General features: G+C 21.3%; 2 protein-coding genes across 2 annotated transcripts; both read left to right on the top strand.

The window, feature by feature from the left end:
- Window positions 1-409: 409 nt before the first annotated feature.
- PVVCY_1202150 (conserved Plasmodium protein, unknown function) lies at window positions 410-10,279 on the top strand (the record flags this gene model as incomplete). Its single annotated transcript, XM_037634649.1, has 7 exons — window positions 410-2,914; window positions 3,003-3,731; window positions 3,869-3,996; window positions 4,196-4,340; window positions 4,519-5,246; window positions 5,344-5,575; window positions 5,693-10,279. 7 exons carry the CDS (start codon window positions 410-412, stop codon window positions 10,277-10,279), a joined length of 9,054 nt encoding a protein of 3,017 aa, XP_037490717.1.
- A 1,788-nt stretch (window positions 10,280-12,067) lies between these two features.
- PVVCY_1202140 (conserved Plasmodium protein, unknown function) lies at window positions 12,068-18,039 on the top strand (the record flags this gene model as incomplete). The annotated part of the gene is made up of 3 exons (XM_008625224.1): window positions 12,068-14,597; window positions 14,683-16,827; window positions 16,979-18,039. 3 exons carry the CDS (start codon window positions 12,068-12,070, stop codon window positions 18,037-18,039), a joined length of 5,736 nt encoding a protein of 1,911 aa, XP_008623446.1.
- Between the last annotated feature and the right edge of the window lie 51 nt (window positions 18,040-18,090).

The following is an 18,090-nucleotide window of genomic DNA, read 5'->3' as shown; positions in this document are numbered from 1 at the left end:
AAAATGTAATAACACACTTCGCATATAAATATACAGACAATTTACAAGTATTTATTGATATATAGTAAAATTGGAAAATTTTTATTTTATTATTTTTTTTAAAAATTATATCACTATTACATTATAAACTTTACACACAGCTTATTAATTCTTTCTTATTTTTTATATTTTTACATTTTTATATTTTCCTTAAGCGAAATTATTTTCAAAAATGAGAGAAAGGGAATAAAGTGTCATGAGAAAAGGAAAATACACAAAAAAAATACAAAAAAATATGAAAAAAAATTAACTTAGAAAACTTGACAAGCATTTACACATAACGAAATATGCTTTGTAAAACATAATTATATAAAAATTCGATTAAAATAAAATACACACATATAGTAGTGTTACTCTTTTTTGCTGTATCATGTGGAATACCGATATTGATATTAATGATGTTATAAAGGAAATAATATATAGATCAGCAGATGATTGTAATTTCAATAATGTAGAATTAAATTTCCCAAGTATACTAAAATATTTTTACGATGTAACAAATAAATATAATATAAAAAAAAATATTTCAGATGAAATTTTTAATAAATTATTAATAATATGTAAAAACATAATTGAGGATAAAATAAAATCAGATTATCCAAAACCGATATTAGACAATGGAACCAAATTATGTCTAAATAAAAATTTTCAAAATGATGACAGCATGAATGAGCAAGTTTGTTATTACAGAAGTTATGATTTAATTAGTTCGGGAAATAAAGAAATGCTTAAAATGGATAATATATATAATCAACAAAATAAGAGCATCATTGAAAGTGTTAAAGAGATTGACGAGGTTGACGAGGTTGACGAGGTTGAAGGCGGCTACAGCTCCTACAATATGAGCGACAAATTTTACAATGAAAAAAATAATAATATTCTTAAATTTACTACATTACGCAAAAAAGAAAACGAAGATAATATTAACATGTTTAATGAGAAGAGTAAACAAAATCAATTGAGCATTCTTTCTATTGTTATGAAAAATAATGAAAGAAAAAAAAATAAATATTATTGTAAAAGTGTGAATGAATTAGTTGATGCAAACTATTTCAGTGATAGTACCTCCATAAATAATGACTATCGAGATGATCGTGGAAAATATTTTAACAACACCACAAACAAAGTCGAATACTTAGGCTTGGTCAAAATAAATGAGAAATCCTTTTTACACAAAAATAATAGGAATTTATTAAAAATATATTTAAACGGAGAAACAATATATAATATATATAAAAAGCTTACAAAATATAGACATAACAATAATGATAAATTTTATGTTAATAAAAAAAATAAAATGAAAATATATAATGAAGCCAATCTTTTTTATACTTATATTAAATTAAAAAAGATGTTTATTTTATGGAAAAATTATACTAATAAAAAAAAGTTAGCAAATAAAAATAAGATAATATTTAACAAAATGTGTAATAAAAAAGTTTTAGTAAAATATTATGATATATGGATATATTGTTTTGAAAAAAAAGTATATTTAAAACATACTTATGAAAGATTGATGGTAAAAAATGAGAATATAATTATTCGAAAACTTTTCAATAAATGGTTAAATAAATACAAAAAAAAAAAAAAAAAAAATTTTATTTATTGTCTACATATATTTAGAGAATGGAAAAATTTTACAAAAAAAAGTAAACTACTAAGATTGTCTAAAAATAGGTTAGAAAAAAAAAGAACAAAAAAAATACTTACCATTTGGAAGAATAGACATGAAAATAAAATTATTAAAAAAATGAAAAATAAAGAAATATATAATATTTATAATAAAAATTTATTAATCAAATGTTATGTACATTTAGTTTTATATTATAAAAAAAGAAAACAAGAAAATGAATGTCATCAAGTTATTTATGAAAACTGGAAAGTGTGGATGTGTAAAAAATATTTTTATTTATTTCTACAAATATATAATGAAGAACTAGAGTTTAAGATATATTATCAAAAATATATAAATAAAATAAAAACAGTTTTAATAAAAAAATACTTTTCCAACTTACGTAAGTACACTAAAAAATGTAAACAACTGTCTATATCTTTAATAAAATGGAAAAATAAAAAAAATAAAAAAATACCATATGTCTATTTTTTACAATGGATTGATATATATAATGAGAGCATAACAATTAGTAGCATATTAAAATGTATAAATGAAAGAAAAAAGAATTATATTTTAAAAAAATATTTCACAATTTTAAAAAAGCATAAAGAAAAAACATACCATTTAAAAAAATTATTTATTTATATATATAAAAAAAAAAATAAACAAGACATGGAAAAAATATATAATCAATGGAAAAATTATTACACTTTAAATTCTTCGAAGTATATATTTTTATATAATAAATATAAGTATAAACTTATGATACAATCTTTTTCCTTTTTATATAAATATAAAGAATATAAAAAAAGACGGAAAACACATATATCAGTTATAGATAATTATTTTATTAATAATTTAAAAAAAAATGTAATAAAAAAATGGATAACCTATATGAAAGTATATCAAAAAAATATTTTAAATTATTACAATTTTAATAATGAAGGAAATATTGTTTTATTATTTATGTCTAAAATATTGATAAAGCATAAGATTGTTTCAAAAGTAGTTAATAATATAACAATTTTAGATTTTCTAAATTTTAATAATATTGATATAAATATAAATAGTTTAATATATGCACATAAGAAATATTATTCAAATAAAAATATAATACAAAATCCAAGTTACTTTTATCAAAATATACCATTTGTTTTTAAATCGATAAACATTGTCTTATCTTTTGTCCCAGTGTCTTTCATAGTTAACTTGCCAAAGTTCAAGTTTAGCTTACCCTACTTTTCCTTTGCCCTTAAAATGGTAACTTATTTTGTGTGCATAATTTTTTTTTGTTTTTTTTTTTCCACACCTTTTACACATTTCCTTTGTATTTTTCTTACATTTAAAGTCCCTATACAAGATAATTTTCACAACCTGGCTTCTTAATTGTCGATCTATAAAAAACTTCAAGAGGAAAGTTCAAGAAAATGTTGTAAAAAAATATTTTATGTCATTACTTATGTTTGCGATGAAGAAAAAAAGATTAGAAAAACTAAAAATGGAATATAAAGTAGATCAAAAAGTTATGTTAAAAAAAAGAATATTTATGAAATGGCTAGGATTACGTATAAAATATTTTAATTTTCGAAAAAAGTTTGATATATATATTTATAATAATAAAGAAAATCGAATGAGAAAAGTTTTAGGTGGATGGTATAAAATAACTAAAGAGAGTAATAAAAAAAAACAAAATATATTAAATTTTTTTAAAAAATTATTAATAAAAAAAAAAAGAAAATGTTTTAATTCATTAATTATTAATGTAAAAAGAAAACAAGAAATAAAAATAAAAAAAGAAATATCTGATTTATTTTATATGAATAAATTAAAAAAAAAATCATTAAAATCGTTATATGTATTTTCAAAAAATATGTTATATTTTAATACATTAAGTAAAATGGCACAAAATTATCTTAAAGGTTTATGTATTATTAAATGGAGAAATTTAACTAGACAATATTTAAATAAAAAAGAAAAATATATAAATATTTTAAATTATTTTTATATAAAAACAAAAAAGAAATTTTTCAATATACTTATTCTCTACACCAGTCTTAGACAAATTAACAAAAAAAAGGTACCACTTGAAAATGTTGCAAAGTTGTAATAATTTTCACATTTTTATATTCTTATATTTTCATTTTTTACATTTTCATTTTTCACATTTTTATATTCTTATATTTTCTATACTTTTATTTTTCTTAACCTTTGTAGATTTTGCACTTTAAGAAAATCCAAGAAAAAATATTCTTTTACAAATACATGAAACATTGGAAAAGTTATGTCAAAATGAAGAAAAACAAAAAAGAGTTTATGAAAAAAATAGCTAACCATTTTAACAGGTAAAAAATGGTTTCATTATATTTTTATTACTCCTCATTTTTTACTCCGCATTTTTACTCCTCATTTTTTACTCCGCATTTATTACTCCTTATTTTTTACTCCGCATTTATTACTCCTCATTTTTTACTCCGCATTTATTACTCCTCATTTTTTACTCCGCATTTATTACTCCTCATTTTTTACTCCACATTTTTATAGGAAAAAAAAGATAAGCATCCTAAGTAAGTGGTATACAACATTTATAACAAATGTAAAGCTTAAGGAAGCAGATCAGATTTTTACAAAAAAAGTTACTATCATATATTTTGGTAGACTATTTTTGTATGCCCAAAAGTTGAAAAGAGTAAGAATAAAACAGATAGACAATTCATTGAAACATGTTATTTGTCTAACAATGATTTTTATATGATACTGCCTGATGATGTTATTTTTGAACATGTATTAATTTGAATTGTGTTTACAACTTCTTTTATTTTAATTTATCGAACTTATTTCTTATTTTTTTTTTCCTACCTTCCCAGATTCAACTATTCATAAAAAATAGACAAAATGTGTTGATGTGCCAACGAAGATTAAAACAATGGAAGGGATATACAAAACGAGAAATAAAAAAAAAGAAATTTTATGAAAAAATATGTAAAAAAAGGAAAGAAGAATATTATATTTTATGGTGTAAAATGTATGGAAAAGTAAGAAAGAAAAAAGAGCTTGAGTATATATTATACAAAATTAGGCAAATAAATAATATGAGCAAATTAAATGAATTTTATACAGAATGGAAGATTAAATATTTACAAAATAAAAAAATAAAAAAATTTATATTTATTATAAATAAATATGTGATAGACAAAATCAAGTCAAAAATATTTAATGTGTTATATAAAAATTATGAATATGATTTAAATATATCATCATTATTTAATAATTTTTTACTAGAAAAAAGAAATAAAATAAAAAAATATTTTTTTAACTTATTAGTATATAATAAAAATACAAGAATAAAGAATAAAACAGCTTTACATTTTTATGTTCGAAAAATCAAAACAAAAGCTTTTCATTCATTTATAAAATATAAAAAAAAAAAATTATTATATGAAAAAAATACTATCATATTAATGAATAGAAAAAAACAATTATATTTTTACACCATCATTAATTTTTATAATCTAATAAATAAAATTAAGACTAATTATTTCGGATTATGCAAAAGTGTAGACTCAAGAATTAGACGAGAATTTTTCATAAGATGGTAAAAAAAGATGACAAAAAATACCTGTCTTATATATGTATTAATTATGAGATTGCAATATTTTTTCATGTTCTTTTTTATTTTCTTCCCTTTTTAGGTTTACATTTTTGAAAAAAAAAAAAAAGGAAAAACAGAATTTGATTGAATTTGTGAAAAAAAGGGAAAATAAAAAAAAAGAAGAAATATTTTTTGAAATTTTTAGAAAATCAAATAAAAAGAAATATATTGCTATTATATTAAAACGGGTTAATCATATTTTTCAAACAAAAATGTATCAGATGGGACTATACAAATTTAGGTTGAATAGGAAATACATGATTGTACAGGAGGTAATAATAATAAAGAGAACATTACCATGCTGCTCATATAGTTTGCATATCCATTTTCATTTTCCCCTTAATTTTCCCCTTAATTTTCCCCTTATTTTTTCCCTTATTTTTTTATAGAAAATATACGAAAAACTTGCAGAAAAACAAAAGATAAAAATAATGAGGAAGTGTGTAAAGGTGTTACAAAAAATAGTCGCAAAACGGAAAAGAAAAGAAACAGAACAAGAGATGATATCATTTTTTTATAATAATATGATAAAAAAAATATATTTTAAAAAAATGATAAATATATCTAGTGAATTATTTAAATATGAACATAATATAATGCAAAAAATAAAGTTGAATAATTATTTTTATTTTATAAGATCCTACTTTATTAAATGGAAATTATTTATAGAAAAAAAAAAAAAATATAAAAAAATGGAAAATTTAATAAAATTAAAAAAAATGGCAAAAATATTTTTTGTTTTCTTATATGTTAGAGCTAAAACATCTTATAAACAAATTTTAATAATTTATAAAATTTTTGGATTATTTAATAATGTATCTAAAGAAGTAGACACAACATCGGAGTTACTTGATTTTGGTTATTCTTTATTTTCTAATGTTTACATTTTTAAAAACAACATTGAATATGATGGTAGAAGAAGTATGACATCTAATAGTTCTGGTTCTACATCTACTCAAAACAATTCCACCATATGTAGTGACGCGACCAAGGAGTCGGTGATCGATGTAGAGCCCATTTTGATAGACTGTTGCAAAAGTGATGAAAAAGAAATGACACAACAATGTAAAAGCTTTAGTAACAATGTAATGGTAAAAAATAGGAATTCGTTTTTTAAAAATATAAAGAAGTATTTAGTATTAAATACAATATATTCAGAGATGAAAAAAAAAAACAACCTAAATATAAATGGAAACAAAATTAAGATAAAAAATGATTATTTTGCTAACTTTTTAAATGTTTGTAATATTATAAAAAATAATAATATGAACAGATTAATATTAAATTATTTACTTATGTATAATTTATATGACATAAATATATTTTTTATTCATTACAAAAAAAAGTTTAAATCATTGTATAATTATTTTTTTAATTTATTATCAATCAAAATGAAAAAAGCATTATTAAAAATATTTAAGAAAAATGATTCATACTATTATATAAAATTAATGAATTCAAATGAAAAACAGATTCAAGACAATCTCAAGATTCTTTTATTTATTTATTATTTATTTGGTAGCACATCCTTAGCATTTAATGAGAATACTAGTACCTTAGACAATATACAAAATATATGGTTAAATGTAAATAGTATTTTTAATAATTCCAAAAATAAACAAAACTGTAATGATAATAATAAGATGGGTATTGGAAGTAGTGGCAATTTATCAGTTCTAAATGGATTGAACGAGAAAAAAAGGGAATACCCTTCCACCATTTTAGAAAGTAAATCTGTTGAGCTCATACAAAGGAGCACCTATTCGAGTAGCGATTGTAGTAGTGATTGCCATTTAAATTATGACAATAATTATTTCACATTTGATAAATGTAAATCAGCTGATGGGCATACAAATTTGTATGTAAAAAATGGTATGAACATGTACAGAAATGAAAGTTTTATACAAAATATAAACTATACAGAGACAATAAATAAAGACAAACTATTGACAATGCAAAATAAAAAAAAATATAACTTAATAACAAAAGAAAATCATGAAAATAAAATGGCCTATTTATATAATAAGCTTCAAAGTTCGATATTAAACAGATTTAAAGAAAATGAAATTGTGATAACATATTCTTTTCTTTTGAATTTAAAAATTTATAAATTAATACACGTGTATTTATTTTTAAAAAAAATGAAAAATTGGTTAAGTGTGTGGAATAAATATAGTTTATTAAAAAAAGTAAAAAGAGACAATGATTTAAATATAATTGAAAGTTTTAAAAAAAAAAAGGATACAGAAAATTTAGAGAAATATTTTGGTACATGGATATTATTATTTAACACAAAAGTTAAAGAAATGAAAAATAAACGTAAAGCTATTTTAAAAAAACATATTCAATTAATTTTTATATTTTGGCATAAACTTATAATTGTAAATAGTTATGATAAGACCAAATTTTTGGAACTAAAAAATGAAAATGAAAAAAAATTGAAATTTGAATATTTTATAAATTATTATAATTTCTATAGAAAAAGAAAAAATGAAAATATATATTATCAAATTGTTTTAAATCATACTAATAATAAAAAGAAACAGACATTTTTTTATGTATGGCTATTATTGTATAAATATGAGGCACGATGCCATTCCTTAATAGAGAAGAAAAACTATATTTTATTACACTCATTTTTTCATAATTGGGTATCTATATATGAAAAGAAATTAATATATATGAATTTTATAAATGAAATTAAAAAAATTATACTTAAAAAAAACATATTTAAGGACGTTATTCAAAATTTCCGTTACTTTAATTTTATTAAATCAAAAAAAGACATGTTACAAAAAAAATATTTCCAAATATATTATAATTTAATAAAAAAAAATACTATTATAAATAAATTACAAATATATATATATTCATCTTTACAATATAAAAGAATGAAATATTTATTTTTTTACTGGAACAGAAAATGTAATACTCGAAAAAAATGTTTGGAAAATTATTACACATATTTATCCAAAAAAAAACATACCACATTTACTAAATGGAAGAATATATTTATTAAGAACAAAAACATAAATGATGAAAAATTAGCAAAATTTAACAAACTAATAATGACAATTTATTTACAAAAATTGATTATTTATTATCGTTATAGAAAAGTAAAAAAAAGAGTTAAAGCAAAAATATTGACGAAATATTTTTTTTTATTAAAAAAAAAATATGAACAATCTAGCCAAATTAAAGCTTTTATTAACAGAAATAAATTAAGTGTAAAAAAAAATGTGCTCACAATATTAAATAGATATAAAATATCACGAAAACATAATACCAATTTAAAGAAATATTGTATAGAATATAATCGTAAATCTGTATTGAAGAAGTATTACAAAGTATGGATTACACAATATTTTAAATTAAAAAAAATAAATAATTGTATTAAAGAGTTAGTAACACAAAATGATATATTAATGAAAACGACCATTATAAACAACTGGAGTAATTATGCAAAAAAAAAAGGAACACTTCGAAATTTTTATCATATTATGATATCAAAGAAATACGAAATTATTAAGAATAACATATTTTCCAAATGGAAAAATATGCATGCATTTCTTTCAAAACAAAGACATAAAATTTTGGGAGAAAAATTCAGTATTTGGATACGTAATTTTAAGTTTATAATTTTTATGAACAAAATACACATGCATTTTTATAATATTTATCAGGATAACATATCATCTTTTTATTACATATTAAAAAAAAAGAATGAAAATTATAAATTATTGGAAAATGGATATTTCCCTTATGTAAAAAATCAAATAAAAGAAATAATTGATTATAAAGACAAATTTATGCACACACTTTTTTATGCAATAAACAGCTATGCTAATAAAAAAAAAAAATTAAGATTATTATTGGCTAGTAGTATTGAAGAACTAATAAAAAAAAAAAAAAGCCAATGTTTCTCTATATTATTAAAACACAAAAATATAAGCCGAAAAAAAGTACACCTACACAATTTGTATCTTAAATACACTATTGAAAAAAAGTTTTATCTATTTAAAAAATATTTCTTTATAATAATAAATTTGTATTTTTATAATAATCACTTGAGATTATGCCAACAAACAATAAAATGCAGGAAAAGACAGAGAATGCTTAGTGATGCTCTAACACAATGGAAAATTTATAGAGTATATTCAAAAGAGAAAGCTGCTTTTAAAATGTTATCAAATAGTTTTTTGGCATATAGAAGAAAAAAAGAATTTATTATGGCTTTAAAGCAATATTACGTTGAGAACAAATGGAAAAATTATTGTGAATATAATTCTTTAATGTTTTATAAAAAAGTTAAGGAAAGAATGGCAGCAAAAGTTTTAGTCTATTGGAAAAATATGGCTCTTTTTCATTTTAATAAAATAAAAAAAATTGAAGACTTTAAAAATAAATACAATATTAATGTTATGAAAAAATATTTCTTCCTTTTAATATTTTCCATTAATAAGGTAAAAATTGAAAAAAAAAATTGTGATATAATCAGATTTAAAAGTGAAAAAAATATAAAACAATATATATTTAATATATTATACAATATTGCCTTAACAAATATAAATAATTATGAACGAGTCATACAAATAGCTATAGAAAAAAAAAATAATAATATTTTAAAGTGTGTCTTTTTATTTCTTCGTGAATATACACTGGAACGAAAAAAAATTAATAATATATTTATTAAAGTTAAACAAAATAATACCACAATACTTCTCAAAAAGTATTTTTATAACTTAATTTTTAAATATGTCATTAATATCAATCATCACAAATATTACTATTATAATAAGTATATTTCTATTTGGAAATATTATGTTGTTATACGAAAAAGAGAACAGAATGAAGTTTGCAAGTCAGGTCAGGAAGAGGAGCTTGAGACAGACGAAGATAATTCTGATGAGAATTTAAACGAGGAATCTGATAAAGTATCGGGAGGTGATATTAGTGAGCTTGACCAAATAAATTGATGAAATATATGCATAATATTTTGAAGATAAATAAATCAAATTTGCATGTACAGGCGCAAAAATATTTATTGCTTGGTCAGAAAAAAAGAGGGAACAAATATGCACTTTTTTATCGCGCGGTAATTATACAAAATTATTTCATTATATGTAGAACAGAATGCATAAGCTATGCATGATGTATATACAAATATGTTCTACATATTTATTGGCATATATTAAATTTAGAGTATAAAAAATACATTTTTTTGTCAAATTAATGAAAATGTTTTAATTTTTTACGTCTTCCATAATATTATATCATATAATCATTCGATTTATTTGCTTTATAAACCAATTTAATAATTTTTTGTTATGTAAATAAAAAATATGTGTGTATGTTTTGTTTTTTGTTTTTTTTCAAATTGTAAATGTTGGCAATTTATATTTCATTATTTATGTTTACTGTATATATTTTTTCTTTCTTTTTTTACGTCTTAAAAGTTTGTATATTTTTAATTGATTTATTTTTTATGACTTTATGCGTAATATATGCATATCCTCATATCTACAGTTATTAGGAAATAAATTAATTCCTTTTAAATTGTATAAATTTAGCTAACTTTTTTATAAGTAATTTTTTGGCTTTGTCTATATTCACACATGTATGTATATAATATTAATACAACTTTTTGTATTTTAAAAATATAAAACTTTTATTTTTAATTTTAAAATGAAATAAAACCGTGTTAAATTAGGTTAACCTATGTTATTATATAATTATAAATTTTTAAGACAGTGAAAGAGCTACAATTGTGTATGTTGCTATATGACCCTTATGATAGGCATTATTGTGAAATATAATGATAGGGGATGCCATATTTTTTCGTTTCTCTCGTAAATAGGGAAACAGTAAAATAAAAAAAGATAATAAGCTTTATAAAATAATTTTTTAATATATATGTTTACGTTATTTTAATTTGGGTATTTTAAAAATTATTACACATAGTTGATGTTATGAGGGTGAAAAGGAGGTGTATGGAAAAAAAAAATACAAAATTTCAAATAAATATTTAAACTATTATTTTTCATATTGTAATTTTTGAAATGATTTATAGGCTTAATAATACAAAAATATTGGTAAATTCATGAGAATAATAAAAAAAATAGTGCATATTTTTAAAAAACAATTTTTTTATGCACCTTTATGTGATTATAAATGCTCGTTTGTTAATTATTCGAATAGTTTTAAATTAAAAATAGTATAGCATTATTAATAGCATACACATGCTTATAATATATGCTACATACACACTTGTTATTTTTACATTTTTAAGTTACAAAAAAAAAATTGTCCCATACTCGTTTTGTTGTATTGCATTAGGTGCTATTGTTTTATGCCATTATATATGTATATATATAATATATATATAATATATATATATATATATATAAATGCATAATATATAATTTCCCCTTTTCTTTTGTATTTTTAATACTATGCATATCTTGGTATACTAAAAAGGAATTCTAGAACTAAGGGAAAAAATATAAATATATATTTTTATATTTTTCTTTATCTTTATGTTGTTAAGATTTATTTACACCAGTATATATACACATTGTTTTTTTAAACATAAAAAATAATACATGATTATTAAATAATGTGTAGAACATTTATGTGCTTGTATTTTAAATATTTATATTAAAAACGTAGAAATACATTTTTTTTAAAGAATGTGACATATTTTTCATGCATATTTATACAGTATATATCGTATGTCTATGTACATTTAAATGTAGGGATTAAGAATGAATGCACGAAAAAGTTTAGTGTGCTATAATAAATTGGAAAAGGAAAATTATAAAAAAAATTATATATACAATATATTACTAAAAGATGGAATTAATTATATTGAGAATGAACATAATGAAAGCATAAAAAATGATAATTATGTAAGAACTTTATTTTTTGAATATGACAAAAATCACAATGAAAAAGTCATACATAAAAATGAATATGCAACCCCAATTAAGTTAAAATTAATTGATAAAATTAAAAAGAAAAATGATAACCAAAAAAAAGAATCAGAAAAAGCGAGGCCATTAAAAAGTAATTACAATCAGAATTTGATTAATTATACAAGTTTTGTACATAAAGACAAGTCCTCATTTGTTCGTACAAAACAATTGAAAAAAAATAATTCATTTTTAAATAAACGGAATAATTATTTAATATTTTTTATGGGGCATAAAAAAAAAAGGAAGAAAAGAAAAAGCAAACAAAATGAAAAGTTTGTCAAATACCGTATTTTGAATAAGTCTATAGAAAAACAGAAAAAATCTAAAAAGGGAATACAAAATAGAGATACTATTCCCCTTATATGTGGTAAAAAAAATGTTGAAGTAGATATATTACTTAGCAAAAATTCAAGTAAAAAATTTGTGTGTGAAAATCGAATTGCTAGACCATATGAAAATAATGATTCATCAAGTCAGTTCAAGTCTGAATCGAGTCAAATTTTAAAAAAAGAAAGAAACCGTTCAAAAAATAATGACTACTTTATGTTTCAAAATATCAACGACTTTTTATGCAAACCCAATACTGCTACTAATAATGATGTAACTAATTTCGAGAAAAATAAGAATGACAATTGTAGAAACGAAAAAAAAAAAATAAAAAATATATTTACTACACCTACTGGGGGAAATGATAAAATACAGTTTAGTAGTCATTTGAAAGAGGAATATGTAGAGCCATCAAAAAATAAACAAAACAATTTTTCACTTGAAAAGGAGGATAGCCACAATTTGAAAAAATTAGGAAAGGAAAATAATAAAAGTAAAACTTTATTTAATTATGAAGAGCATAATATTAAAAGAAATAGTAAACATTTAGAAACACAATTTAGTATGTCCTCAGGACAGAACAATTCTAATTTTAATGCTAATGACGTGGAAAAAAAACGAAAAAAAAGTGAAGGTTTGAAAAAAAGCAAAAAAGAAATTGAAAATACCACATTGAATGATGATATCCCTTTGATCAATGAAAAGGGTATTACTAAATTAGACAAAAAAAATAATAAAAAAAAATGCAATTTTAAAACTCAGAATGAGATTAATAAAATTGGAAATAATAAAAATTATGGAATACATAATAATGTGCGAGGATTTGAAGAAACATTAAAATTTATGAAATATAGAGAATTGCTAAGAAAATATATGGGAACATTTTATAATTATAGTTCCCTTAAATGTGCTAGCTATATTATTTTATATGCTGTTATAACAAAGATAATAATTCAAGTATCAAAAAATTTAACAACAGGATATATTTTTAATGAGCCAGGAATAGATGGATATGATGATACTTATAGTAATGGTGGTAATATTTTAGGGAAGAATGATATATTTTTTCTTTTAAATATATATGATTTAAATAGTGTTATACAATCTATTTGTTATGGAATTTTATTAATATGTATAGTTTTACTTATAAAATTAGGTATCCCTTCTAATTATTTATTAGCAGGAAGATTAACTATTTTATTTATGTTTTTATTTCTTATTCAAATTCCAATTATAATTTATTCTAATTTTTTATTTTTAAAAAAAAAAGAAAATGATTTATTAGATTCTTCTCCAAAGTTATATGATAAAAAAAATTATTTTAATTTACAACTACAAAAAATTTATAATACTTTTTATGTAGACATAATTAATTTGTTACTCTATACTATACTTATATCAGTTGTTTCTTTATATGCTACTTACAATAAATTAATATATCCACATCTACTTAAATTATATTTAGATACGTTTTTTTTAAATTCCTACTCAATCATAAAAAAGGAAATAATACATTTTAGAGTCCCTAACAATATAGATGCATATTACCTTAACAAAATGAATAGCTATTTATTTAATACATTATATAAAAAACAAGACACAATTAAAAATGAAGATATTGAAAGTAATACTAAAAGTGCAATTGGATATAATGTTGTTATTAAAAAAGAAAAATGTTCTTTTTTTTTTACAAATTTTTTAAAAAAAAAAAAACAAACATATAAAAAAAATAAAAAACGAACAAATATAAAAGGTATTGATATGAATTTCCATATCATTTTTTATATCGGAGAGTTAGACAGAAAAGGAAGACCTCATGGATTTGGTTATTGGAGGGGAATACATTCAGAAGGTGAAGTTTTGATTGGCTATTGGTATCATGGAATTCCTGTTGGACCATTTAAATGCCGTGATTTGAAAACGGGTTCTGGTTTTATGTGCATTAAGATTGGATATGGACGTACGAGTTGTGACCCCAATGATTTGGCAATAGGTAAAGCCATCCTTTATCTATACACATTGTCAAGTTATTTATAATCTTATTTAATAATAGTCTTTTTTTCTTCTTCTCTTTTCAGGTCTTGCAGATACAGAGTGCTGTGTTAGTGGAGCATTTTATCGAACATTCCCACGAGTCGTATTTTACAACTTAAATCTGACTTTACAAAATAATAAAAAAAAAACAATTAGAAAAAAAAAGTTAGATAAAAAACCTAATTATTATAAACATGGAGTTGTAGAAAAAAGAGAATGTTGTGAATATTTAATTGTCGAAAAAGCTAGTAATGATATTTTACGAATAAATTATTCTAAAATAGCTAATAATGCTTATAGTGATGAAAATCCTGAATGTTCAGATGTAGATTTAGCAAATGATTTTAATTCAAAGTATCAAAAAAATAGTCATACAAAAGTTACTGATACTGAATTACGTACATCTTCAATGATTGATAGTGAGATTTATTTAAAAGGGAAATGTATTGATTATGATGATTTATATAATTTAAGTTATGACATTAATGAATTAACATTCGATGAACCAACTTTAAATGAACCCGAATATAATGTTCATCATAATGTAGAATCTATCGAATCTGATTCAGGTAAGATGGAAAACATACTTAATGAACAACTAGATGTAGATAGAAAATTAGAACCCACTCAAGTTTTAAACACAATTGAAAAAGATTCCCCTTATTATAGAAATGGATGTGAACTAGACAAAATATTTATAGTACGAAATAATTTGGAACCACATATAGAAGATGATTTGGATTATGAAAATTTTGATGGACTTCGATCTTGCAAATATAATGACAATAGTTTAGAAAATTCAAAGAATGATAATCCAAAAAAAGAAAATGAAATAATATTTGAAAGTGGTTGTATAAAAAATGTGAACACAATGAAAAGTACTACCACTTTGGACAAACGAAAAAATGAAAAATATATGAAAAAAGATAGCATCAATTTAAAAAATAAAAAAAATAAAATAATAAGGAATGATATAAAACATGGGGCAATTCGTATACCAGTAGAAAGTACAAACATGTCTGTAGAGACAAAAAAGAAAAAAAGAAATACAAAAGATAAGTCTAACTTAGAAAAGAAAGCAAATAGTTTACAAACAATTTCAGAGAAACAAACTGATAAAGTAGCCATAAAAAAAGTTAAAAAATTAAAATCAAATGATCCAATTTTAAGTAGAATTTCAAATGATAAGATTGGGGTAAAAGAAAAAAAAAGAGGAAGTAATGGTGGAGTAAAATTTGGAAAAAGTAAAGAAGTTGAAAATAAAGATACAAATAGTCGAGATGAAAAAAAAATAAATTTTAAAACATCTAGAGAATTTATTAAAAAAACATCAAGTAAACAAATAAAAAGAAAAGTAAAAAAAAGAATAGGATATAGTATGAAAAGGACAATATTTCGTCTAAAAAATTTTAAGTTTATAAAAAGTTATAACAATAGTAATATTAGTGATAATAATCCAATAAAAAATGATATGAAAAAAAATAAAAAATTATGGATAATGGGACATAAGAAATTATTTATTCCAAAAACATTTTCAGGAACATTACCAAAATTACGAATTAAAAAAAAAAAATATAAAAGTTTATTATTTTCTGAATATATAACAAATGTATATAAAACAAAATGTATGAATATTATACTTCAAAACTTATGTCCACATATGCCAAATTTTGGTATTACATATAATACAGATTTACATATATCTATAGATGCAGAAAGAGGATTATATATCACTGGTTATATAAATAAAAAAAAAAGTACTTACCCAATGATAAGAGATAAAAAAAGAAAAACAGATGATTTAGAAGACAATGAAGTTAAAATTAAAATTATTAAAAAAACAAAAAATGAAAATATATTAAATAATAAAAAAAGTTTTAATAAAAAATTATATTCATGGATCGATAATATTAAAGAATTAAGTTTAGAAGGATGGGTTAGATGTGAATTGGCGGGTTCTTTAGAAGCTGTTATTTTTATTCATGGTTATAATACTAGCCATTTAGAAGCATTACAAATATTAGGACAAATGGCATCCTTTGGTAATTTTCCAAATTATATTAAACTCTTTTTATTTAATTGGCCTTCTGGTAAAAATATGTTAGAATTTTTTATAGCACGAGAGAATTCGAAAAACAAGGAAATTCACCATGCCTTTAAATCCTTTTTAGACACCCTTCGAAATAATGGTAAGTATCATCTTCTTTGCTTTGTCTGTTCTTATTCTGTACTGTCTCTTTTTTATGGATTTATTTCTCATGCTTGTGTATGGGATCATGTTGCCCTCTTTGGGAAGTCACATTGTGCTAATTCATTTGTCGATACCTTACCCTTTCATAGGAATAAAACAAATTCATATAATTACTCATAGTATGGGGACTAGAATGTTTTTACTATCATTTCATGATATTGTAAAGGGTGAACTGTTTTCAACTATTGATGAAGAAGATAATGTAGAAAATAATAAAAACAAAATGAAACTAATTACATTAACAATGATGAATCCTGAATATTCTTTAAATGATTTTGTAAATAAAGAATATATATTTCTTCGATCTTATTGTACAGTTATATCTATTTATTGTGATTCAAATGATAAGGCACTTAAATGGGCTGAAATATTTAGCGGAACAAAATCTTTAGGTAAAAATGTATTTGATTTAAATGTCTCTAAAAATAATTTTTCAAAATGGTCAATTAGTAGTTCAGAAAATAATGTATTTGATAGTAATAAATTAGATTGTTATTCTATACAAATAGATAATAAAAAAAATAAGAAGAGTATTAAAAATGATAATATAAATTATAAATATTCTCCATCCGATTTTGATTGGGAAAATTGTGAAATGGCTAGCGAACAACAAAAAAATACTATTACAACATGTGTTAGAAATTCTATGAACAAATTTCTAAATCTTATTCGATTTTGTTATATAAAACAAAAAAAAGTTGAAATAAAAAAAGATGTATATAGTAGTAATATAAGTGTTGATAATGAATATGGAGATCATGGTGCTAAATATAATACTGATTATAAAAGTTCTTTTGAAGGAAAACAAAATAATATACCTTTAAAAACTAATTTACATCATCAACCACCTATGTTTAGAAATACATTATTAGTATTTACTGGAATAGAACCCAATTATTGTTATAGAGATAATAGAGATTGGTTAGATGTAGATGTAATAGATACTACATGGTTAGGATCAAATGTACATACATTAAGACACTCTTATTGGTCATTAAATAGAGAAATAATCGAAGATATTAGAGAATTAATTGTTACTAGAAAAAGAGCAAGACAACGAACATCGAGATTAGATAGACGTGAAGGAAATGTCTGGGTATATCGTGTTGCTCCTTCTCATCTTAAATCTATTTTTGATTCAGACATATGAAAATGAAATGATTCAAAATGGGTTATTAACAAAGTTGCTACGTATTTCATA

Source organism: Plasmodium vinckei, assembly GCF_900681995.1.
Source record: "Plasmodium vinckei vinckei genome assembly, chromosome: PVVCY_12".
NCBI classification, from domain to species: Eukaryota; Apicomplexa; class Aconoidasida; order Haemosporida; family Plasmodiidae; genus Plasmodium; species Plasmodium vinckei.
Note: the sequence above shows the minus strand (reverse complement) of the source record. Positions and strands in the feature narration are given on the sequence as shown.